At 33.6% G+C, this 26,418-nt stretch overlaps 1 protein-coding gene across 2 annotated transcripts; it reads right to left on the bottom strand.

Annotated features, from left to right (window-relative positions):
- Window positions 1–3,775: 3,775 nt before the first annotated feature.
- On the bottom strand, window positions 3,776–26,153 carry LOC142607260 (structural maintenance of chromosomes protein 3). Of its 2 annotated transcripts, none has more exons than XM_075778688.1 (30): window positions 25,796–26,153; window positions 25,044–25,084; window positions 24,875–24,950; window positions 24,250–24,288; window positions 24,070–24,137; window positions 23,912–23,983; window positions 22,574–22,653; window positions 22,382–22,460; window positions 22,140–22,257; window positions 21,869–22,044; window positions 20,839–21,084; window positions 20,446–20,567; window positions 19,693–19,837; window positions 17,931–18,106; window positions 17,753–17,852; window positions 15,450–15,586; window positions 15,076–15,277; window positions 14,141–14,228; window positions 13,901–14,050; window positions 12,853–13,004; window positions 12,222–12,413; window positions 11,916–12,099; window positions 11,760–11,830; window positions 11,523–11,674; window positions 10,773–10,941; window positions 10,534–10,680; window positions 7,008–7,103; window positions 5,940–6,114; window positions 4,436–4,621; window positions 3,776–4,095 (listed from the first exon to the last, which is right to left on the bottom strand). In XM_075778688.1, the coding sequence occupies exons 2-29, from the start codon at window positions 25,056–25,058 to the stop codon at window positions 4,437–4,439; spliced, it is 3,612 nt and encodes a 1,203-aa protein (XP_075634803.1). In that variant the 5' UTR covers window positions 25,059–25,084; window positions 25,796–26,153; the 3' UTR covers window positions 3,776–4,095; window position 4,436. The 2 variants fall into 2 exon arrangements, with proteins under 2 accessions (XP_075634803.1, XP_075634804.1); XM_075778689.1 differs by having other exon boundaries at window positions 17,931–18,103.
- Window positions 26,154–26,418: the final 265 nt, after the last annotated feature.

The raw sequence follows: 26,418 nt of genomic DNA, 5'->3' as shown, positions 1-26,418 counted from the left end.
GGGATTCTTACATCATATTTTAATATTCCAAAAATTTGTCTTACATGCTACGTTTTCTTTAAATAAATTAAAACAAATACGATACGCTTTTCTTTAAACATCATAACATTACCTATTCTCAAAAAACAATCATAACATTACCTAAAATGGTTTCTTTTTTTAAACTCATTAATTATTAAATTATTAAGACAATTTTCTCTGGATATATCACTAAAGTTTTTAATAAATTTCAAAATTAATCCAGTTGAAATTTTGTTATCAAAACTTGAAAAGCATTTAGGTAATTCAAGTTTCTTGATGCACTGGATAGTAAAAATATATTTCAGCCCTCCAAGTTCCAGTAGTCCAACTAATTGGAGTTTTTACAAATAAGTCTGTCCTGCCTTGGAGTCATATGACCATTTCAACCAAACATTTCTGGGGCGGTGTGGTGATAGAAGAAAACCATAATACCCATAGTTTTAATCTATCTATATCTATATCTATATCTATACTAAAAGTTTTCTCAAAAAAAAAAAAAAAGTTGAAACTTAACGTTTATTGTTACTACACTCCTATTGAGGCACCTCATTTATTACGTCATTGACTACATTATTATTATTTTGGGTAAACTACATATTTTGTCTCTATCCTATATACCATATTTTAATTTGATCAACAATCTTTCAATTGTGTCAATTTGGTCTCTAACCTTTTAATATCGTGTTAATTTAGTCTATACTGTTATCTTTTAAATGAAAATTGATGACGTATTTAATGACCAAAATATAAAATTAACTTCTGTTGATGTGGCAATAAACTAAAATTTTATTTTGGTTGTTTGTCATATTAGCAATTTTCATTTAATATACAATGGTAAGGACTAAATTGACATAACACTGAAAGGTTAGGGACTAAGTTGACACAATTGAAAGGTTAAGGATCAAATTGAAATATGGTTTAAAGGATAGAGAACAAATATGTAGTTTACCCTATTATTTCATATTTATTGTTTACCATTAATTTTTTTGACAATATTAAATATATTGGCTTTACAAATTCATTTTAGGTGGCTTTAAGTTTAACTTTACATATTCATCTACTTTAATGTTAATATTATAACTAATTAATAAATCAACGAAAAATCAAAGACAGTTTTAACTTTACATATAATTTTGCTCATTTATCTTCCTTTATTTTGGCTTCTCTTATTCTCATCTCCTTACTATGAACTTGCAATTATCTCCTAGTCTATGCATATTTTTCTCACACACACACAAAAAAAAAAAAAAAGTTGTCTCTCTCTCTCTCTCTCTCTCTCTCTCTCTCTCTCTCTCTCTCTCTTAATTTTTTTTTCATTCTTTGTTGGATTTTTTGTTTTTCTTGCATCTCAACCTTAGATTGACAAATATTTGAATTCTTTAGAACTTTAAATTTGGTTGTTTATAATTTTTTTTTATAGAAAAATTGGTTGTTTATAACTGAAAAATGAAATCAATGAAGAATCAAAAATATTTATAAAAATGTATTCATAAGTCTTGCTTAATCATTAATGGTTAAAAAAAAAACCAACTTAACAACGGCCCCATAGGAGATGTCCTACTAGAGGTATGTACCCCCATTGTCCTATTATTATCGTCCCCTTAATATAAATTTGCAACTCTCTCCCATTCCATGTATAATTTTCTTACACAAAAAATGTATTTATAGATCTTGTTTAATCATTGATGGTAGAAAAAATACAACCTAACAGCTGCCCCATAGGAGGATCTCCTACTAGAGTACAGTACCCCTATTGTCCTATAATTGACTAATTCAAATGGGGTTTTTTTTCAAAATAACACTAATTTTCAAACAATTTCGTTAGTTAGCATGTTTTCAAAACTATTTAAAAAACTAATATCTAGAACGTAATAAACTCGATTTTGGAATGCTAAACTCAAGTCCATCAGACTCGTTTTTCGTCAAATTGAAATCGAGCCTTACAGACTCGATTTCAGTACTCACTCAACAAAAACAAAAACAATGAAGAACATCGAAGTAGCAAACACAAACCCATTTCCAAAAAATCTTCTTCTCAAAAAATCAAACACAACAACCCATTTCCAAAAACTCTTCTTCTCCAACAATCAAACACAACAACCAAAGAGAAACAACGAAATCAACAAACCCAAGCAAACCCAAGACCCACCTGGGGTTTTGCTCGACTCAGATCGGACCTGGGTTTTGCTGGCATTGTTGGGATCGGATCAAAATTGTGAGGAAGGTTTGCTGGAGTTGATCGAATTGGATCGGTGGTTCTCTCTCACTTTGTCTTGTTCCATATCTCTCGTTCCCCACTGAAGCTCACCTGGGTTTTGCTAGAGTTAAGTCTTGCTAGAGTTCATTGAAGGGTAAGAACTAAAGTTGAATTCTAAACTTCTGAAATTTAAACAAAATCAAGTCCAATACGCTCAAGTTCGTTGAAATTGAGTTCATTGTACTCGATTGAGAACACCAAAATTGAGTTTATTACACTCAAGATGTTAATTTCCTAAATAGTTTTGAAAACATGTTAACTAACAAAATTCTTTGAAAATCAGTGTTATTTTGAAGAAAAAAAAAATCCAATTCACATGTGTTTCTTGATGCAAGCATTCTTTTAACATTTTTTTACAACCCAAAATAATTTTAATAAATGATGTTTGTTGTTGACCTGATTTGGGGAAAAAGCATATTATAATATGTCATATTTTGCGTTGTCAGATTTTAGTGTATTTAAAAAACAACAAGATAGTTTCGATAATATGATAAAGAACAACTGATGCAATTGAAGAAGATGATTTTTGTGTAGTTTCCTTTCACTTTTTATAAATATTTTTTTTAACAAATTAACAGCAAGATTGTTTTGACTTTGTTATATGATATTCTTAGATGCTTGAGTACTTGTTTTAAACATTTACGAATATCTTATATTATTCTTCCCACCATATGTGGCCAGTGAATGATTTTCCTTCATAGACAGGTTTTATTCTTATCTCATTAGTGTATTCTTTGAGATTTTCAAGAAAATAAATTCAATTTTGTGTTTTAAAATTATTTATTTATTTTTTACATATTAAATTAACTGTTAAATTAAATTATGACAGTATCAACACAACGCTTCTTTTTTCAACAAAAAAAATTCTTTACTTTTTTCTCCTTTGGAACTGTACTTCTGGTTTTATTATATATAATTTCATTATTATCAAGGAAAAAAAAATTACAATTGTTATGTATAAGGCTATATCCAGCACTTTTACATGAAAACAACATATTTCTATTGCATTTCTTCACAACTTTATTAAAAATTTTGAATTTTATCGTGCATTGAATATTTAGGTTGATCACATCACATTTGATATGTATTACATATTTGAAAAAAGGAGTTTGACTTCAATGTGAATTTTATTTTTTCATTTCTTTTTTATTTTGAATTATAGCTTTGTCATGTTTTATTAATTTTTTAGATATGTTTCTTCGTATTTTTCATTGTGCAGTATAAAAAATTGGATTTGAAAATTTTTGTTTAAAACTTTAATAATAATTTCAAATTTTTATATACTTTTTAATGATACACAAAATGTTATAAATAACTTATATTAAAAAATTAAAATTTTCACTAATTTACCGTTTGAATTCTTGAAAAATATTGTATTGTATTCATTTTGGTATGACAAATTATATATATTACATTTGTGATTGTCCCTATAATAAATGAAAATATGATTATGAAATACATTACTATTTATTAGATTAGTCGAAATTGCATAAAATATATTTAAAGAGACTACCCTAAAAATATTATTACGCGAAACACACAGGTCTGACTAGTTAGTAAAAAATCTACAACATTTCAATCTGTTGCTCCCGCTTCTAAATTCATTCCATAAAATCTACAACATAATACTAGAAAAGATGGGTACAACATGATTTAGATGAGTTGTTTGGCTTCTATACAGTCTTGTGGCTCCAGGCAAACATATATCATACCAAGTTTAAGAGCTTCTATACGGTCTTGAGGCTCCACAAGCAAACATATATATATCATACCAAGTTGAGCGCCCAAAGCAATCCAATCTGCCCAGCGTTTGTCCCCTACATGGCAGCAACAAAAAAAGTATTTTAAGCCAAACATGGATCAATAATGGTATTTTGTTTCACCTATGAACATGCAAATACTATATTGTGAGCCACAAACAAACATAATTAATGATTGGGTGATGGGGACACGGCCAGGCAGCTGATGTATGCTACACTGAGCTTGAAAAATCACTATAGTAGTCATTGCCATGTCCGAAGGAAAGGTCAACACCACTAGACATAGCAGTGTAAATAATTCTCTTAAATGTAAAATTGTAATTCTTGGTCACAGTCATCCTCTCTTAAATCATTGATATGCAATATTTTTAGGCAAAACTTATGAAATGGTCCAGACCTTAGTTGTGAGATTGGTCCTGCTCAATAAATTCTAGTGCGTCTTCTTTAGAGACAACATTGACACGGCTCACTCTATTTTTATGTGTCACCCCATATATCTTGTCAGCAACTTTCACAAGCTCTGGCCGAAACGTCGTTGTTATAAATTGAGTATTTGCCATGTCTGCCAGGCGACGTATCATATCTACCAAACAGCTGATTTAAGGATCAAACACAATAGCTTCCAATGACTAAGTGATTAGCTAAAACCAAACTGAAAACAGAAGGCCTAAGGAGTACGCAACAATTGGTATTGAGTTTCCCTAATATATGCAAGACAATGTCATTATGCAAATGGATTGACAAAAGCAATATATAGTGACAAGAGCCACTTACTGGAATAAGCAAGCATATAGGGTTCATAGCCATGTAACTAACCATTTTTCTTGTTTATAATGGTAGAAACTGGAAGTCAATTTTGCCCATAAAATACAAGGAATCAAAAGTGCATTATTATTAACGAAATTATGATCTCATCGTCACCATGTGAAGCCCATTTAGGCCCTCTTGAACAAAATAGCTCCCCTAAAGTACACTACGTAGGGCAGGACTGTTTGGTTTCAAGCTACATCTGAATCAAATCCATTTTAGGAAAAAACCATGCAAACTATATCAGACCTAGTCAACCATTTTGGGAAAAAAAAAGTTACTTAAATATATCCATTGATATAATTTAATTATTCACTAGATGTTGCTTCACAGTTTTGGACCAAGTATCAAGTTGCCAATGAGCTCTAGCTCAAATGGTTCTTCTCTTTTAAGAGAAAGGTGAAGAGTGAGATCATGACTTATGAGTTCAAAACCCACCAGGTGCATATGCAACTTACTAATAAGAAAAAATAATAATATAAATAATATGAGCAAGTTGGTGGTTACTCAAAGCCAACTGTTATTATATAAAGCCCCAATGTAACACATGCAGCCACCTGAATTGAGCAACTCGAACCCTTGCTAGCACTAGGCTACCCTAAACATTATGACTTTACATTCTGATTCATCAAGGAAAACTGCAGTTATTAAAAATATTATTGAACTTAATTAAATGCCACAACAGCCATTATTTGTTTCCAATTTCATCTTCAATTTGTTAAGACTCTTAAATGAAGCTTCAGCTATCAACACTGGTTACCTCTTTGCTGAAGTCATCCCAACAAGTTTTCTTCTTTAAGTACATTGTAAAAAAACAATATAAAAAATGCCTAAAGTTTTGACACAGCTTGTGCATCAATCTGATTCTATGGGCACTAACATATAAAGCTAAGCATCTATGATAAGCCATTAGACACAAAGAAGCTTAAGCTAGTTGGTACTGAGGAGTATTCGCGACAAAGGAGGCTCTCAATTCCCCATGAAAGGTTTATATGCTACTCCAGACCAACTAAAAAAACAAATTGAACATGAAAAACCAAGGATTGAATGATTAAATCTGATAAGAGGCATATAGCTAACATAACAAAGGATACTTCCAACAGCAGTTCTGTACTGAGGATCCAATGCTGCATCTATCTCATCAAAAAGGTAAAAGGGAGCAGGATCACATCGCTGTATGGCAAAAATAAGCGTCAGGGCAACAACAGTTTTCTGACCCCCAGACAACTGCTTCATGGATTGTGTCTCCCCTTGCCCAGTAAAAGAAACCTGCCACACCAGAAGCCAATTTGGATCATTGTTAAATTTAAAATGTAATGGCTAAAATGAAATGGAAGATGCTGCCAGCTGAGGTTCTAAAGCCCGGCAACTGCAAAAAGCAATGGCGGAAAAGAGAGATCCCTTTTTCAACATTTAACAACCCCCCCCCCCCCCACCCCCAACCTCAAAAAAAAAAAAAAAAAGTGGTCTTTTCAATTATCCCCTCAATCCAACAAAGAAAACAGACTCCCCCCTCATACAAGTCAATGACTCTTTGTTTCAGTAGTGTTAATTTCACTTTTAGTTTCAATCGCGTTAACTTCCAAAATCCAAACACTGCAAAAAATAATATATATGGGTGCATTCCAAATTTATAGATAAACAAAATTTAGCAGAAATCATTCTAGCTGTACTGTCACGTTACTACCACCAAACACAAGTCAACAGCTTACTTCCTACAATCCTATTTCAATCATTTGATTTATTTCCTTTTTCATCAATCATTTTTTCTTTTTACATCCTTTCGATAGTATATTATAATATTATCTTATTGTTTTCCTTCATAGCAGGTCTTTAAGTAGTGATTTTTCTATTTTCTTGTGATCTAATTACTACTTTATGAACATGAGAAATACTTGGGGTAAATGAAGTATTAATAGGCTTAAAACATATTTTGTTCTTCACATTCACTAAAAAATTAAGTGTTTGATGATAATTAATTAATTTTTATCCACTTTTTTTTTAATTAATGTTTATAAAATTGGAGTTGCACTAGTAGTTACTTCCACAACAATTCCCCCAGTGGGAACCACCCAAATTTTTTTTTTTTTTTTTTAAGGGATAATCCTGACTCTGCCATTCTACCCTTGCCCCTTCCAAGTCTCACATAAGAAGATACATGCCTTCACTTTCACACCAATGTATTTCTCCACCCTTCCCTCCAAATCTGCTTCACGAGGTCCATCGTCATCAAGATCGTCATCGCCCTGATCACCATCCTGAAGAAATGAACCAAAACTTATTTAATAATAATAATAATAATTCAAGATATTGACAAGCTTATGAAGAGCAAGACATGTTTTTAAAAAGGATATCCAAATTCTAAAATTCCCAATGGATCTTTCCTGAATTTGAACCACCCCCAATGTCCAACCCCCCCCCCCCCCCCCAAAAAAAAAAAAAAAAAGAAAGAAAAGAGAACCAGAGGGAGATAGAGAATCACTAATTTTACATAATCAACATCATGAACATTAAAAGCATTAGATAATATTTTGGCAAGGATAAGACAGTTACTTTGACATGCTAACAAATATTTAAAAGGAAGGAAACACTGTTTAAAATCACCAAAATAAAGCTAAAATTTAAGCAAGGAAAAAAGGATAAGGAAGCACATTCGATAATAATAACTTAAGGAAGTCCCTCCTTTTATTTTATTTTATTTATAAAAAATAGAGGAAAATTGAGTAGACCAAACAAAACAAGGTTCCCTTTATATTCTTATCTTTCTCCAAAAGATGTCAAAGAACTAGTGATAAGTCTGCAACAAAATACTTTCTTATATTTCTAGCAGGACAAAGGGAAGTAAAAATCAGGGTGGAACATAATTCAAACAAGCTATAATTCTTGTGGCACAGTCAACTCCTAAAAGATTTTTTCATGATTACTTCATACATTTTCAGGGTTTAAGACTTAAAAAAAAAAAAAAAAAAACAGATACGAAATTTCAGACTCCTTTCTCAAACACACAATAACAAGATAATATAATGAAAACATTTGAAAAATAGTAACAATCAACTCGAGAAGATTCTTTTTATGATTTCTTCATATAATTTGAGGGTCAGTGGTCAGTTTAGGCCAACTAGAGGACAGAATATTTCAGACTCCTTTCTGAATTTTTTTTTTTTATTGTCACCTTTCTGAAACTCACAAAAGATAATAAAATGGAGAAGTAACAATTTTTTTTTTGATAAATAACGTAAGAATATTATTAAAAATAATAAAGAAAAAGCCAAGACGAGTACATTGGGGATGTACTATGGGTACAAAAATCAAGAAACAAAAGAACAACGGTCAAGAAAAATAGAAAAGGAAGAACAAGAAAAATGAGAAAAAACCACACTCCATTCAAAAACTGTGTAAGAAAAATGACTTAATCTCCAGCAAAGATCATTCACAGCCCTCAAAACTTCTAGCATTCCTTTCTCGCCAAATGCACCAAATCAAGCAGTGAGGTACTAATCTCCAAACATCAATGTGACGATGTCGCGCAAACTTTCCTTGCCAAGCCTCAAACACCTCAATAACAGTACGAGGCATAACCCACTGAATGCCAAACAAACAGAAAACCAAAGACCACAACTCTCAAGCTATGGTGCAATGAAGTAGAAGATGACCCACCGACTCCCCACACCTCTTACACATAAAGCACCAGTCAAGAACTATCACTCGTCTTTTACGAAAGTTGTCTGTTGTTAAGATCTTACCTAAGGAAGCAGACCAAGAAAAGAAGGCTACCCTTGGAGGCGCCTTCGATTGCCATATCATTTTCCATGGAAAGGAAACAAGATTATTAGGGTAGAAGGAACTGTAATAACTTCTAACCTCAAAACTTGTATTCCTTGTAGACTTCCAACAAACCTTATCTGGACCAAACCCTCTCGGTGACGAGGAATAGACTAGCCCCATGAACCGGTCAAAAGCTTCCTCTTCCCAATCTTGTGGTGGACGACGAAATTGCACATTCCAATGAAACCTCCCAGCAAACCAACCCATAACTTCAGCCACTGAGGAGTCCTTGGACCTACTAAGACAATATAGCTCCGGAAAGGCCTCTTGGAGAGTACAATCCCCACACCACACATGCTTCCAAAATTTTATTCTAGTACCATCCCCCACATCATAAACAAGAAGTTTAGAGAAGGTCAACCAACCACTTCTAATATATCTCCACAAGCTGACCCCATAAGGACTTGTCACCTTCTTCGTACACCAACCACCCCACATGTTCCCATATTTTGCCTCTATAACCCTCCTCCATAAAGCATCAGTCTCGGTACCATACCTCCACAACCATTTACCTAATAAGACAGAATTAAAATTACTCAACTGTCTTATACCCAACCCCCCATCCTGCAAAGGCCTACAAACCTTGGCCCAATGAACTAAATGAAATTTAGGTTCACCACCAATCCCATCCCACAAAAAATCTCTCTGTAACTTCTCCATACGCTTAGCCACCTTACCCGGTAAAGGAAGAAGGGAAAGGAAATATGTAGGTAAGGACGAGAGTGAGCTTTTAATGAGTGTCACCTTACCTCCTTTAGATAAATACATTCTCTTCCAACCTGCTAATCTCCTCTCCATTCTCTCAAGAATAGGGTTCCAAACAGATAAGTCCTTGAATTTTGCACCTAAAGGAAGGCCCAAATATTTCAAGGGCAGAGAAGACTGTCCACACCCCAACAAACCCACCAAAGCCTCCAAATTGGGTACCCCTCCAACAGGTACCAACTCAGATTTCCCTAAATTAATACGAAGCCCTGAAACTTCAACAGGTCTGATTATATATATATATATGAGGTTAGGTACACCGGGTTTAACTCTATGAGATGTTACACCGCTCCATAACTTTTCATTGAAAAGAGATTTTAAAACCGTTGGATTACATTATGTCCTTACACCCTCCATGCTTGTAGAATATCAAGATGATCGGAGACCAATTAACTATTTCATCATAAAATGTTTAAATTTCAAGCCTTCTTAACTTTAAAATTATATTCAAAACATGAGTTTGTGGATTATACAGTAAATAAAATCCAATTAACACAAAATTCAGCATACATATTAAGAGCAACTAAGATATCGAATCTAAGGTCGGATTTATAAAATATTAATTCTACAAAAAGTTATGGACTGGTGTACTATCGTAAAGAGTCAAACACACACATTGCAGTCAGATACACCATTTTATATAATAATACAATGATCTAGAAGCCAGGATCAAAAGAGAAGGATGTTACAAAGCTAACCTTGTTAAAATACTGAATAAACTATTTCAAGTACAGACAGAAATGTTAAAAAAGTCATTGCCCACAAATCATTCTCAAACTGAACATCAAGACAGTGAATAACAGGTATAACCATATAAGCTTACTTACCTTCTAAATTTATTGTTTAAGGCTGAATTAAGGTGAGCCAAAAGCACAGGCTCTTTTAAAACAACTTTCAATGGTTACAGATTTTTATTTATTTTTTATTATCTCCGATGGCCAATGGAGCTCAATCAAATAAACAATCAAGTTCAAGCTTGTGAGTCTGAAAATCAGAAAGCAAGTGAGACCAAGAAATGATTTTTTTTCCTCCAGAGATTCACTAAAATAGTGACAGGGTTAACACAAAAGCTGGAAGAGATGAAAGATACTAACAAACCTTTTTCTTCATCATAACCAAATGGCCATGGCCACCTTGCACAAGTTCAGAAAAGACTTCTCGGAAATGCCTAGCAACACCTTTAAAAGTACGTTCTATTGATTCATCCTTGCGCTGATCTAAAACAGATATAAGTTCTCTAATTTTCTGCAGAATTTCAGAAAAGCATATCTTAAGTTCATATTTAAAACAAAATGTTATATTTAAGAGATTTGTGTATAGAAATTCCAGAATAATACCTCATCACCTGCATCCAGTTCAGCTTGCCTTTTCTGGAGTTCTTCTCGCTGCTCTGTAAAATTTACGTACTGGTCAAGTGCTTTCTTGTTTACATGGCTGAACTGTTGAAGTTGTTCATTGCACCTCTGTAGCATCTTGTGCAATTCTTTGATGCTCCTCCGTTTATACCTGTCATTATCATTTTCAATATAAAGAGTTATTGAAAATTAAGAAAATACAAGTACAGTTAAGAAATATACTGTGATAAAATTTGAGACATAAAGTATGAAAAAAATATAGACCCAGACATTGATAACATCTATCAGAAAACATTAAAGACCAGAAACTTCAAACTTAAGGAAAGTAATAACATCCAGCAGGAAAAATGAAAAAATGAAAAAGAACAAATACAGAAGTACATATTTCAAAAGCATCTGATGACAATAGACCAATTCCCTGATTTTTATCAAGTACTTTTCTAAACCAATTCCCTTTTTTACTCTTCTTGAATGGTGTTTGGTTTTACCTTCTTTTTCTTGTATTTCCCTTCCTGTGTTGCTTGATTTTTATACTTTGGTTTCTTGATGTTTTTGCCTCTTTTGTACATTTCCTATGTACGGGGCTGTTTCTTTCAATATATTTTCTATGTTACTTATCAAAAAAAAAAACTCTAGACATGAATATCATTCAGAAAACATTAGACACAAAGCAAACTTCAAATCTGAGACAAAATTGAAAAGATCCAGCCAGGAAAAAAAAAGAGGTAATACATTTCAAAAGCATCTGATGATAATGGACCCAATTCCCGGATTTTCTTTGAGTACTCTTCTTGTTTAGCAAGAAGCATATTTCTTTTACTTAATAGCTGCTCTAATTCTTTGGCTTCATCCTGAAGTGTCCTCTCATACTCATCCTCCAAACTCTGCATCAAAAAGTGGTGATCTCAGCAGCAGAAAGAGAGAAATTATAACCTCGACCCCTTAACCAACAACAACCAGCAGAAGTACCTTTAACTTATTCTTTTCATCTTTTTGCATCCTGAGTTGCTTTGTAAGGTCATCCATACGGTCAGAAACTCCTAAGGAGACAATTGCAGTCAAAACATGGAACCATACTTTAAACTGCAAAATACAAATGTGTTGAATGAAATTCGAAGCCCTCACTTTTAAGCTGCTCCGTGACATCGACAACCAATAATTTAGCATCACTCAATTCCTGCCTCTTCAATTCAGCTTCACCAGGCAAAGTTTCAGTCTCTGCAGACAATATTATGGCCTCCAACTCTTGCCTTCGCCTCTTAAGGTTAGTCGTCAGATTGGTCTCAAGCTCCGCTTTTCTTGTTTCAGTCTAATAATTGAAAATCATATACATAAGTACTTAAATTCAAAATTAATGATATATTTCAACAACAATAAAGCTGCCCAGCAGTGGGGAAAAAGAAAAACAAATTCAAAATGCATTTCTCAAACCTCAATACGATCTGTCTTGCAAGCAATAAGCTTCTCTTTAAGATCTGCAATTTCAGGGTTCAATCGTGATAAAAGCTCTTTTTCCTCTGGTGTCAAGTGATCAATAAGGTCTGTGCCCATTTCAGCCCGCTTCATTGTCATACTGGCTCTAAGCTGATCAATCTGAGTCCGTACATCTGCAAGTGACTTCTCCTACAAACAATTGACAAGAATCTGAGTGGACAAAACAGAAACATATCAAAGCAAGGCCAAAACACGCTGTTGGTCCCTAAATTATAGCTAATGAGCAATTTTAGTCCCTATAGTTTAAAGTGATCACTTCTAGTCCTTAATAAACTTTAAAAAATCACTTTTTGTCCCTAAAAAACTTAAAGTGATCAATTTTAGTCCCAAACAAACTTAAATCGGTCACTTTTCATCCCTAATATGTCTAATGGAGTGATGACGTGTCAATTTATAGTTTGGCCACATCATTTAAAGAACTAAAAGTGATCACTTCAAACTCCAAGGACTAAAATCGCACATGGGCTATATTTTTTGAACCAAAAGTGTATTTAAGCCAAGAAAAAAAAAACCACTAATAGAGAATGTTAGCCAAGGCAAGACACAAAATAATCAAAAGGTAAAATACCTTCTTTTCAAGAGCTTTAGAGATCAATTGTTTCTGCTTATTAGCATTTGTAATGTCCTGTTTAAGCTGTTCTAATTCTGACTTGTCATGAGTCCGCTTGGCGTCAATTTTCTGCTGCTCAGAAACAAGTTCTGTAATCTTCTGGTCGATCTGTAAGACTAGCTAAGCAAAAACAAAAGGCGTAGAACACAGGAAACCGTTCATAATGAGGAATAGCACCTACTTTGGAGACTGCCATCTATTAATGGTCTATTTTTACCTAAGGAAAAAGTTTACCTCACAGCCATTACATGGCGGTTAAAGAGACCACCTACGTGTACTTTAAGTCACATGACTTTTTGAATAAATCGTGTGACTTGTTTAAACAATACACATGGTTAGTCTTATAAATCGCCACATAGTGGGTGGGATGAGTTTGAAGGAAAACGTTGTCCTTAATTTATTTGAACCTTACAATTTGAGAGCTTTGATTTTTCTAGCAACATTTTCTGAATAAGATGTCACAAGTAAAATATGCTACACAATAAGCTCCATCAATATTCTTCTTGTAGAAACTTCTCGTGAAACATTACTGTTATTCAGCCATCGTGATAAACAATGAGATCTCTATATAAAAACCAACATTATAAATAAATTATCACTTGTCTCGTAAGTTTAAATTGTTAGGAAATGGTGAATTTAAGCTTTTAACCATTATTCTAACACTCCCCCTCACATGTGGGCTAATACTTCCCCTTAATAAGTGGGACAGGAAATTTTTTTTTCCAAAATAAGGTAGAGCGGTGACAAGGTTCAAACACAGGACCACCTCTCTGATACCATGATATATTACCACTTGTTCCAAATTCCTAAGTTATTAGGAAATTGTGAATTCAATTATTTAACTATTATTCTAACATCAATAATGCACTGGAATACATCAAAACTTGTATGAAGTACATAGCTATGCAACAAGCTCTTTTTATGTGTATATGTGTTAGGAAAAGACATACAAAAACAGGAATGGAACCAATGCAGCTAAAGATAAAAGCGTATGTCAAAAGGATATCTTGAAGCATATTTCTAACTTCCTCCAGTTCTTTTTCCTTCATGTTGATAGATTTTGTATTCTGCACAACTATATTCATAAACTTCAATTTCGAGCGCCTGTAATCATAAAACCCACCGGTCATACCCCCTTTCTTGCTTACTTGATCACCTGTTATAAGATAAATATCAAATTGTGTGAAGCCATCAGAGGCTGACCAAAGTTTCTGAAACAATTAATACAGAGCACTTCTATGCCAACCTTCCAAAGTTATGCAGTCCAGACCATCAGTGCGAGCAACCCTGGTGGCCACATCCAAATCTCTGCAAATCACTGTCCTAGCAAAAACCTAGGTACAAGGGAATATATAAAAGATTAAAAGCAACGCCAAAGGACATCCAACAGGAGTCAAGATAATAATATAAACAGTCACAACCCTACAGTGCAATATAATTTTAAATAGATCTTACAGTAAGCCTTCTCACATTTGTACTCTTTTTGAAGCAATACAACGGCTACCCTACCAACAATTTTAAATTTACTTGAAAGAAGTTTACTCCTTTAGCAAAATCTTTTAAAAGATGTAAAGCCAATAAAATTTCTTAGTATCTTTCACCCTTTCTATAAGTATAACAATAATATACCAAACAAAGACCACGGGCCACCATCATCTTTCACTGTACACTTGATCAAATCTCTTAGTTACTATCATAAATGATAAATCTCTCTCTCTCTCTCTCTCTCTCTCTCTCTCCTGCCAATTGAATACTTGTGTTTAAAGTAATAAAGTGGAATTTCACACACACATATTAACCATTTTACATCTTCCATTTCAACAATAAACCATTAAGTTGCTTCTATGCACTCAAAATTGTCCAGTTCACTGGCCTCCCAACATCCACTTAAGGTTTAAAACCACCTTTGACGCTTCTTGTGTATGTAACTGAGCTCTATTATGAATACTTCAAATTCAAGATGACAGTTACAAAAAAAGGAACTACACAAAAAAATAATCCCCTACAGTAAAAATAGCGCATTAATTACTAAATTATTGGTTCACCATATGGTAAAACCAAAGAAGTTAAAAATAAAAATTTTAGGAATCTATCAGGGAAATTACTAATCTAGCATCATAAACCATGCAGGGATACAAAATGTGTTTCTAACAAGGAAAAGAACCCATGGCAGATACAAACCTGTGCAAATGCTGCATGATAATTGGGAGAAAACTTTAGTCTCTTCAATAGGGGTACCACATCAGAACTCTGTGGATAAGACACATGGGGAGCCCTCACCCTGTTCAGAGGTATAAAAGTAACTCTTCCACCCATCGATGAATTAAGTTGTTTAATTATCCTGGTTGATATTTCATCATTTTCGACCACCACATGAAATAAGCTGTTCAGACAAAAACAGATGTCAAATACCTTCTTCTTCTTTTTCACTATCGAACACACACAACATGGAAGGTCCAAAAACTACTAGATATTTTTACTGGTTACCAGGCAAAAACATTGCAATAACATGCAGCTCCAAGAATTAAGAGTCCCCAAAAAGAAATCATATTTACCTGTTTCCAGCAGTAACTTCAACAGCGGTAAAAAACTTTTCATCACAATCAAGCAACTCAATGACCGGACCATACACCCCACGAATGTTATACTCTTTGCAGATGGACCTAACAGATTTCAGCCCTCTCCTCACATCCTGCGTATTACACAATGGAATAAAAAATTGAGAAGGTAGATCTGTCATAACGAAACAACTATGTTATTGTCATAAAATTTGTGGCAAAACCAACTATTAAGAGAGAGGCAATTATAAGAGAGAGAAAACATAACTATAAAAATAAATAAATAAATAAAAAGAGGCTCATGATTAATCCATTGAGGAATATACAAGATGTAAAGCCTCTAAGCCACATTTATGATGAAATGTTGATACATACGGAAACACAACAAATTAATAGATAAATATGCTATTAGCATTTATATTTTCTTTTAGTTATTAAAATTTAACTAAAAAAATATTTTGAAAGCTTTTGTCACCAATTGCATCCAAAGTTCTGATGTCTCAAACAACAATAAGCTTAAGATAGAATTCTAGTATCACATATCACCTTTGTGATTTTTGTACATATTTGTGAAGGGAAAAACAAATTTATATTTCATAATATTTTAAGATAAAGGCTAAGATCACGTAAGTCAACCTTAATTCCAATTAAATTAGGGTCATCCTTTTTCTCCATTCTATTCTATCCAAATATATATTGCATCCTTGTTCAATACATCTATTCATATTGTTCTAGGCCCTTCTCCACCTTTCTTCGCTACTTTAACTTGAATTAGATCAGCCTTTCTCACTAGAGCATTAAGCATTCTCCGCATCGCATAACCAAAACATCTTAAACTACTCTATCTCATCCCTTTCTCAATAGAGCCACTCTACCTTTAAACAGATGATTTCATCTATTATTTTCACACCTATAACTTACCATTTTCATTTTCACTACACTTGTATTAGGAATGTCTTACTTCTTACCAACCAAACACTTTGTATCATTTTTCATTCCACTACACGATGTTCATTTCTTTCAATAAAAGTCTTATTACCTATTAAAAAAAATAATAATAATAAAGCATCATTGATCTAATGGCAATTCTATATAACTTTTCCTTTCACTTTAGAAACCCAGCCCTTATCTTATGAACCATATTTATTTCAATCTCCTGGTAGGAAATTAAATTGATTCCAAAAATAAATAAAAAATTCTATTCATTGTCAAAATACTATTTGGGTTACTAGTAAAAAAAAATGTAGCATTTCTCATTCACCATGGAATAGAAGTCAGAGCCTATATATATATATTAGGAAATACTGTGAAGAGTTTGGTGGCTTTGGTCCAGGTGGTCCTCTCACATGGGCAAAGGAGAAGACTCTTAGAGAAACAATTCTTTTGGGGTTATAAGATACCCACATGTTTGAAAAGAGTTTGGCTATTGTTTGAGTGAGAAAGCACCATTGGATGTATTGGGACTACAAAATGTGTGTCTTATTTGTGAGTTAGTTGGTATTGAGAGTTTAATTTAGGTATAATTGGATTTGGGTTAGCTTTTATTTGTACAAGGTTTTGAATATGTGTGTTTGTGAGCGTTGCAATGTTGTTAAAAGCGCACTTAAGCTAAAAGTTCGAAGCCCCAAGGCTCCAGCACTTTTGCCTCAAAAGCTAGGCTCGTTCAAAGAAGCGCACTTTACGTGCACTTTTTTGCGCTTTTTCATAAAGCTCAAAGCGCGCTTTTTGGAGCTTTTTTATATTTTCAAAAAAATAAACCAAAACTGAATTAAAACTATAGGATCTTGACATTATTGATATAAACCATTGATTTTGCATATTTTTAGTGTAACTTACTTATCAAAAAAAATAAAATAAAATTGAGTATAACTTGTCTACAATAGTTTGAGTATAACTTATCACAAAACTCTTGTCACAAACTCTTGTCTACAAGATATGTTCTCACTAGATAAACTCCATCCCGTTTTAACATTGCGTACTGGGAATTGAATAAAATCCAAGTTTCAAAGTTTACATGCCTACCACAACATAACCATGAAACATAACTTTGTAAAATGCATGTTGAATCATATCATATTTATACCACTCCACAAAAAATTGTTGGCACTTATAAAAAAAAAAATAATTGTGAGCAACTACCAACACACAGAAAATTTAAGCCTAATACATACACATTTGATTGTGTCATTTTTTATAAATCACAAACTCCAGTAGTACCAATGTGAAGGTTTCCCTACACATTTTGACAACCATGTTCAGAAAATTGAGAAAGTAAAACAAATTTAAACGAGATTACTCACTCCAGGAGTTGCATGATCAAGGCTCTTTTCTGCCTTCTCAACTTCTATTCTCAGCTTATTGATATCAGAAGAAAGTGCACTTTCTTTGCTCCATAAGTACCTACACAGTTAACCAAACTTTAAGCATCTTGGAGTATTTCAATAACCTTGACCAAAAACAAAAGCACAAAGATCATACTTCCGCTCATTTTGGAGCTTGTCCCTCTCAGTTTTATGATGACTGAACCCTTCACGTGACTGGGAGATGTGGGATTCTAACGTAGCAATTTCAGTTCTGCGAGACTCAATGTAGGCATCCCACTCTGTCAACTCAGCATTAAGCCGGCGAATTTCTTCCTGAAGTTTTTCCTCCTGCTACCAAAAATAACAGATAAGACCCAAAAAAAAAGATAAAAGATAAAAGTGACCTATAAACTATACAGAATTTCATTTCAATAAAACTAATTAATGTTGAGAATAAAGGAACTGGAAAATTCAAACACAAGGCTATGCAATAGTTTGAGAGTTGGATGCAAGGTAGTACAGACAAGTCAACTTATGACCATGTATGTGTGGTTTTGATTTCTTCAACCAAACCAAGCATCATTCTCAAAGCAACTAAGCATACAAGTTTTACGAAAGGAGAAAAGTCAGATAAATGAGACCGCCAACATCAGGGAGATGCAGGAATCAAAATTTAGAGGCAAATATTAAAAATAATAAATAATAAAAAGAAAGGGGGCACAGGGGAGGTGAGGGGGTGGTGGTGGTATTCCCACAATAGAGCCAATGAAATCAACTCTCCCAAGCACAAGGCCAACTTGGTGGCTCAGAAAATGAAGTGCAAACTTCACACCACCTACGTTCAACAACTTGGTGCCTCAGATAATCCATGTGCTTCAATTAATTTCAGCATATGTTAAATGTGTAGCTATAGTTAGTTAGCTTGCAAATGGAATTCCACAAGTTATAAATACGCTAATGCTAGCTAAATATTAGGAGTTTTAGTTGTAGGAGGGTGATGTCATCATGAAACTCCTAGGCTTATAAATAGCCTTGTAAATCTCAAATTACAAATTCATTCATAAACTCTCTTGAATGCATGGATTATCAACCTCTTGTATCATTTTTATACCATGACAAAGGTGTTAATAGCTTCAAACAAGGCTTTCATCATCATTTAGTAGAGATTCTTGAACAAAATTAATCTCAATCATAAAGAACAAGAGTTAAATAGCTACTGATCCATGACATTCAAGAGCTCTGCCACCAAAAGATACAAAACAGAAACAATACAAACCCCATTAAAGGGCATGAAATCAAGCTTCAAATGGCTTCATGGTCGGCAAGAAATACTTTATGACAGAGAAAATGGAGTATATGAATCTGGCAGAAGATCCTTTAATGAAGCTTACAAAGACGGAAATAAAGAGAAGAAAGAGTAATACATGTTGAAAAGAATGTTATTACAACTTCGAATGGTGTAGACAAATTATAACACGGTAAAAAAGGAATTCATCTTTTCATATTCTTGTGTCCCCAGATTGGAAAGCAAGTGACGTATATCATGGCAAACAGGTCTTCTCTTACTTTCAAGGACTTCACAGAAGCCCATATGCTACCTTATCTAACTTACATTTTCATTTGCTTGATAATATGAACAATCTGTGGGGTTCTACAGCTACGTTGTTCCAACATCAACATACTCTATATGCTTTCAATGAAATTCATCATTGCCATTAAAATGAAAAAGAAAAGTAATTGTTTTCGGATAACAGAGTTCTCCAACAGAAGGGCCCTTAGATGACCAAAGTGTCAAAGACGGTGTAATTTTCCTTCAATAGTTCTTCACCAAGAAAGATAAATTAAAAGATCCTCATGTTCTATCCATATAAAATATTTAGAAAAAACTATGATGTAGCATCCAAAATGGCACTCTATTTTCCTAAAGCAACACTTACCTGCACCAAATTTGAAGAGAGCACTTTTTGAAGATCATCAATTTCTCTTTGAAGCCATTTGTCACGATTAGCTTTACTCGAAAACTGGGTAGCACGACCTTGTTTCTGATAAAGAATGCTAAGCTGCTTTTCACGCTCCATTATTCTATGTACACGAGAAACAGCAATTAGGAAAAAATTTAGCAACCAACAGGAAATTTCTCCAAAGCACACAATAAGTTCAATCATTTTGGCTAGATGAGCACATTTGATAAAATATACAAGCATAGATACATCAGTATATACATTACTTCCACACCAGAGTTCAGAGGAATAAAAAGGAAGTACAGCATAGGAACAGAAAGAAGAATCACATAAAATAAAAGGGATGAAAGGGCAAAAGCAAATTTTTTACTGACTTTTAAGCACAACTAATCTAAGGCCACTGTTTGCCTACTAAAATGCATTAACCAAGCCTATCCAAAAAAATTGCAGTTGGTTTAAACAAAAAAGCGAAACTAAACAGATTTATTTCAGCTATAAGGTATTAGCCAAGCCAAACAGACCAACTTTTGCAAACAGAAGGCACATTGCCTTAATATATACATATGTACCATAGATACATATGTACATACATATATACATCTATTGAGATAAAATAACAGATAAAATTCTCAATGAAGAAAAAATATAAAAAATTAGAAAGTTGGCATACATTATGAAGAGCATGTATATAGAAATCATTGCAGTATCAACTAACTGCCATAGACATACCCCTTTGTTATCTCCTTTTCCTTTATGACTTGATTCTCATAAAACGGATGTATTTTGTCAAGCTCATCCATTGAGTCTTGAATTTCTTTCTGTAGAATCTCAAGCTGTCTTGTAGCGTCCTCCTAAAGCATGCAACTTGCAAGTTTAGCATCAACATTTGCAAAATTGTTATCACACGTACACACACACATAATTATTGATCTCTAATCATCTTTAAATTTTGCAAGCATTAAGAATTAAGGAGATATTGGTAATCCAATGGTGGATTTGTCAAAAACTCATCTAATAAAAAGTTATTAAGTGATATAACATTGAAAAGGTGTAACTCTCATTAATATATATATATATATATATATATGAACTGATATATACTGTCATTATCCATAACAATACCTTGGCTCGGTTATTTCCATAGATCTTCTCTTGTAAGTCTTTTACATCAAGCTCCAGTTCTGTGTGCTTTGTTATTGCTTCTGTTCGTCGGTTTTCCAAAGCTTCTTTCTCCTTGACTAAACCTTGAACTTCTTTTGTGAGATCTTTCAATGTCTCCTCCAAGTCCTTAGCCTTTTCATGGGCATCCAGCACACTATTATACATCTTCGTTGATGTTTCAGAATATTTATTTCGTGCCTCTTCAACCTGCAATCAAGGTGAAAATTATATAACCTTCAGCTTCAAAGCCACAGCTATACAAAAATAAAATAAAAGTTAGTTTGGCCACAGCTATACATTTTCACTTCCTAGTAACCACAATACTTAAGTAAAATATGTCTTCTATTGATTCAAAAATACATAATACACTGTAGAGGATGCACAACACTATGACTTATCTCATCCATGTTGACTTTCAATTTTATAAGCTATGAGACTCAAAATCTAAATTTTTGTCTTATTGTAAGGAATTAGATATATTTTCTGAAAAACTTTCACACCAAAATACATTAGAACATTGGTGTCCATGGCAAGAAAGTAACACATTCCCCTCCAACTCACTGCTTTGTTGATTCATTGCAGAATAAAATCCGTCACAATCCACAGAATCATAAATCCTATAGTGATATTTATATTAAGGCTGCTGTAATTTTTTCCTATTGAAAAGCTCTATTTCCATATTGATACTCCTGTTCAGAAGGAAAGAGAATTCTAAGGAGACAATGTTCTTGCTTTGTGCTAGTCTGAAAAGGTGGACATTCTTCACCAACATAACAAACAACGAACCACAAAAAATGGACTTGACTATTCTTTATTCTTCATTTATATATATATACACACATACATTTTCTGATTACATTCTTATTAGGATATGCAGTTGAAGAAGTAGCACATTATTAATTAAGATGAGGAGAATAAAGTATATTCCTTTCCGATTATGAAAAAAGAAATGATGCAAACTTCATACATCCAAACATCTAAATTATCTGACCTCTGCCAGTTTCTGCCGAGCATCATGAACTTCCTTGTCATAAATAGTATATTCTAGAGATTTCCGCTGCTTGTCAAGCTGCTGATATTTTCTAAGTTCCTCTTTCTCTTCATCCAGTTCCTTTAACCTCTCATCCAAGTACTGAACAACTTGAATTATTTGCTTTCTTTTATTTCCTGATTAACAGGTGAAAAAACAGATATATATCCTTGCATACATACATGCATACATAAAAGAAAAGAAAAGGATGGAGAAATAAAAAATGACTTGCCCGTTTCTTGCATAATTTTCAAACTTTCACGTCGTCTCTCCTCATAAACTCGAGTGCCACCAATTTCTTTCAGTAAATCCAGTCGCTCAGCATCTTTCATCAATGTCAATGATGCTATCTATGTAACAGTCCGGATATCCCGAAGAGGGATAATAAAAGAGAATAAGTGTGTGTCCGATGAATCATAAAGCAGAAAGAAATGGTAACAACAAAGTTCAATAATAGAAAAATCATGCTCCTACTTTTCCTTGCTGCACAACATAATAAGGATTTGAGCGAGAGAACCCAGCACTTTCCAATAAATTCATAACTTCTGTTTTACTGCAAATCATGTTACCCATGTTAGGCTACATCATTTAAAAGAAAGGGCGCTAGTGAACATAATCATATATGACATAGAATATGGTCTTTTTCAAACAAGATTTAAAACTTACGTGATGTGCTTTCCATCTAAGAAATACTCATCTTTTTTCAAACCAATTGTTCGACGCAAGCGCACTTCCTCCTTATCAACCTGAAAAGTGGTGGAGAAGCATACTAAAACAGTGATAAAAAAAATAAAAAATAAAAACAACCCATACAATCAAGCATCCAACATCCCTCAGTTCTGGGTGTTCTAGCAAAAACAAAGAACGAATAGGAGTAGCAGTGATTATAACTATACAAAGTAATATTAAATTGTACAGACAAATCTTTTTACCATTTTTTTTTTTTTGATTGGCACATGATACAAACAACTATAGCTTAAGTTATTGTATTCGAAAGAGAAAAAATAGAAAGCTCTTGTATACAGGAGCTACTTTCACTGTTTTACATAGTCCACATTAATAACTAAAACTAAAGATAAGAGATAAAAGGAACTTATAAAACCGCAATTGTAATTGTTCCCCAAGACAACCTTGTAAATTATCTCATCACTTAGGGGACTTCAAGTGTACTCTGGTCTGGTGTGTTGCATGGATTAGGGTAAATGTATCAGGAGATATAATGTGCCAAGATATCTGACTCACCTTTTTTTGTTTTTTGATAGGTAAAAGGTATTTGACTCACATAATGTACAAAACTTGGAATACGAAACAAGCAAAATTTTCGTGTACAGATACTGGACATGTCATCAAAATAATATAAAACAGTACTGGACAGAGAAAGATTCAATGCTGCTTTTTGGCATGGCATGATAGGTAATTAAAATTTCAGATTATTAGTCAAGAGCCCTAGTTACTTGAATATTTAAAACTCATCTTTTTGCCATCTATATCAGAGCTGTAGGTTATTTCTTCATTTATTGAAGCCACAACATAATTTACGAAGATAAAGCACAGAAAAAGGGGGGAGTGGATTATAGAAATGAGCTTACTGTATTAGATCAGATCCCAACTTCCATTAAAATGGGCTTATATAAAATCAAACAGAACAACACTTTTTCTGTTAATATATTTGTTGATATTTTTTACTTAACTATAAGTTTTTTCTTTGCATGCCCTTCAATGATGCAAAAATAAAATCACAAAAGAGAGATCAGCTTTCAGAAAAAATAGTTGGCAGTCCAGTCAACAAAGCAACACTATGCCTAACAAATGCACCAGTTTATCATGTACTAACAAGCAAAAAGTACGAAAAAGAAGGGGAAAAAACAACAATAACAACAACAACATCAAGGTTTAACATTAACCCCCTCCCCTAAAAAAATTTTTTTTTTTTTGCTATACTAATAAAATGGTTATGGTACGAAGTGTTATATCAATCAAAAAAAGTTAGGTACAAAGCATTACCGGAATACGATTGTCAGAATTGTCAAACACAATCTCCACAAAAGCAGATAATACTTGGTGTCCAGCACCTTCCTGCGTAATAATGATACATAGAATTCATTAAAACATAAACTCAACTTGATTTCTAGACAATGAACAAAAAATGTAGCGAAGCATACATGGAGCAGTGCATGCCTATCTTCACTGCGCAGGTTCTGGAAGAGATCACTTAATACAAATCGAATCGCTATAAAGATACACATTTTAAGTACCAAAAAGGAAATTTCACTGTCAGTTTCCTTCCAACAAAAAATCGTCAGTCAACAGATAAAAACAAAGTACCCAAATCAGGTACTCACCATGAAAAAAGTTTGTTTTTCCAGATCCATTGGCACCAACTGCAGAGGACATAGTTCAAATAAACAAAAGAATTTATTGATATTCCAATCACACATAAAACAATGCAATACACAGACTTCATTAGATAGGCATCTAATACTACTAAAAGAAGATGCAAATGAATAAAGTACATTTCAAAAGGGAGGACAAAATAATTACTCTATGTTTTATAATGTCTTTCTAAGACTCCTTGCTTCGCATGAAAAACCATCTACTAACTAGATAAATAAATCTGGTAAGAACTCAAAATGTTTCTAGAAAGAAGCTTTCATTTGAAAAGTTTCTTCAATGGTAACACTGACTTTTGTCATCCAATGATAATCAATGCTAATAACTTGGCCTTTGAAGAGTTTCTTTACCACTTAATTGTTTATATCAGACATCACACATATTCAGAAGCAGTTTAATTCAGCGACTTAGACACTGATAATAATCACTTTTAACAAAGACTAAATTATTACATTTCTCATATAAAACAAAAAAACAAAAAAAAAACTGTAACAGTGATAAACACACACAAACTTTAAAATAAAATCTCACTGAATCATCAATAACAATATTGAACAAGTACAGGGAAACCATTACCAACACAGTTAACTTTCGGACTGAAAGGCTCAGTAGCGACTTGTTCTCTGTAGCTCTTAAACCCCTCGATTATAACCTAAATTTAAAAACCCCAGACATTACAAAAAACATATACATCTCAAAAATCTAATTGTCAGTCCTTTGCTCTGACCAGCCGAGAATAATTTACCTGCTTGATATACATGCTGAAATCAGCAGGTTATCCAGCCTCTGCACAAGAATGTGAAAGCATAACTATCAGCAGTTGTTAATACACAACTCAAAACGCCTCGCCCAAGCCTAGTAGATCATAGGTTTTTTTTTTTTTTATCAATAAAATAAGCATACCCAACACAAGATATGAGTTGAAAATTTTATTTCCCATTTTGGTGTTTACTTCACTCGCTACTCGAGGTGAATTCAGTCACTAAAAGTCTAATAGCAACAAACACTGCCTAAGTTAAGGACAGTTGAACTATTTTTAGGGCAGATAGTTCAGGTGCCATTCTACCAAACAATCCACAATACAATCACTGTTCTATCAGCAAATAACAAACACGCTTTTTCTGGAAACAAAAAATCAAGGGAATTACGGTAATTAAATTCCAAAAACAACAAACAAAAAACTTAAAGCAACACTAATTTTGTAAAAACCCAAAACCTAGAGCACTTTCCGATCAGAAAGCGAGAAAAAGTGAGGAAAAACACTTCCATAGTGAGAGTGCAAAGTAAACCCTAGCCTACTACCATACCAAAGTTTGTGCGCGAAAATTTGAATTTAAAAAAAGAACAAACAAAAAACAAACAAAGGAAGTGAGAGCAGAGTAGATTCTAGGGTTTCACTTTCAGCAAGTGAAAAATAGAAAATCGAAAACTAAATTATGGTTTGTGAAGTGGAAGTAGGAAAAGAGAGAATTGAGTGGGAAAAAAAAGGGGGTTTACCTACTTTACCAGAAGCAGCAGTTGAATTGAAGCGAGAGAGAGAGAGAGAGAGAAATGAAGAGGGTGGAGGAGAGTGAAAATCGAAGTGAGTTGACTTGAAAGAGAGGGGGTGTGTAGTTGTAAGGATGAGTGTTGAACCGTGCCGTGTGCTGTGCTGTGCACCAACGCCGATTTTTTAGCGATGGTAGTACTGTATTATGTCCTTTGATTTTTGAAGCATAGCGAGCGAAGTAGTAGAGTGGGAAAAAAATGGGCGGCAAAATAGGAGGTTTTTTTCTTCGGCTCCAGATGATAAAGGCCGGCCTTGAATGAAATAATATCAAATTATGAAGAAGAAGAAGAAGATGATGAAGCACGCAAAGGAAAGGGAATTTGCAACAACGATGAATGATTAATTGATGGGCCTCGGTTGGGTTGGGTTGGGTTGGGTGGGCGTACTGTGCAGTGTGCAATGCTTAGTGCTTTGTGTTGTTGTGACCAGTTCTGGTATTTGGGCACTTGGGCTATGCTATTCCACGTTCTCTCCAAATATTTTTAGGCAATTTACCATTTACTCAAGTGTAGTTTAACTGAAATTTAAGTTGTCTACCTCATTTGTTATTTAAATTTTTATAACTCACATG

The sequence above is a fragment of the Castanea sativa genome, chromosome 8 (genome assembly GCF_040712315.1).
Source record: "Castanea sativa cultivar Marrone di Chiusa Pesio chromosome 8, ASM4071231v1".
In the NCBI taxonomy this organism is placed as follows: Eukaryota; Viridiplantae; Streptophyta; class Magnoliopsida; order Fagales; family Fagaceae; genus Castanea; species Castanea sativa.
This window is presented reverse-complemented; position numbering and strand designations above follow the sequence as displayed.

Excerpts from the sequence above, each read along its gene's own strand:
- LOC142607260 (XM_075778688.1), bottom strand. Across the intron at positions 24,289-24,874 it reads TCCGAAAGTTAACTGTGTTG|TTGGTGCCAATGGATCTGGA; the intron begins GTAATGGTTTCC and ends TGTCCTCTGCAG. Across the intron at positions 19,838-20,445 it reads GAAAAGGAGATAACAAAGGG|AATAATGGAGCGTGAAAAGC; the intron begins GTATGTCTATGG and ends TCGTGTACATAG.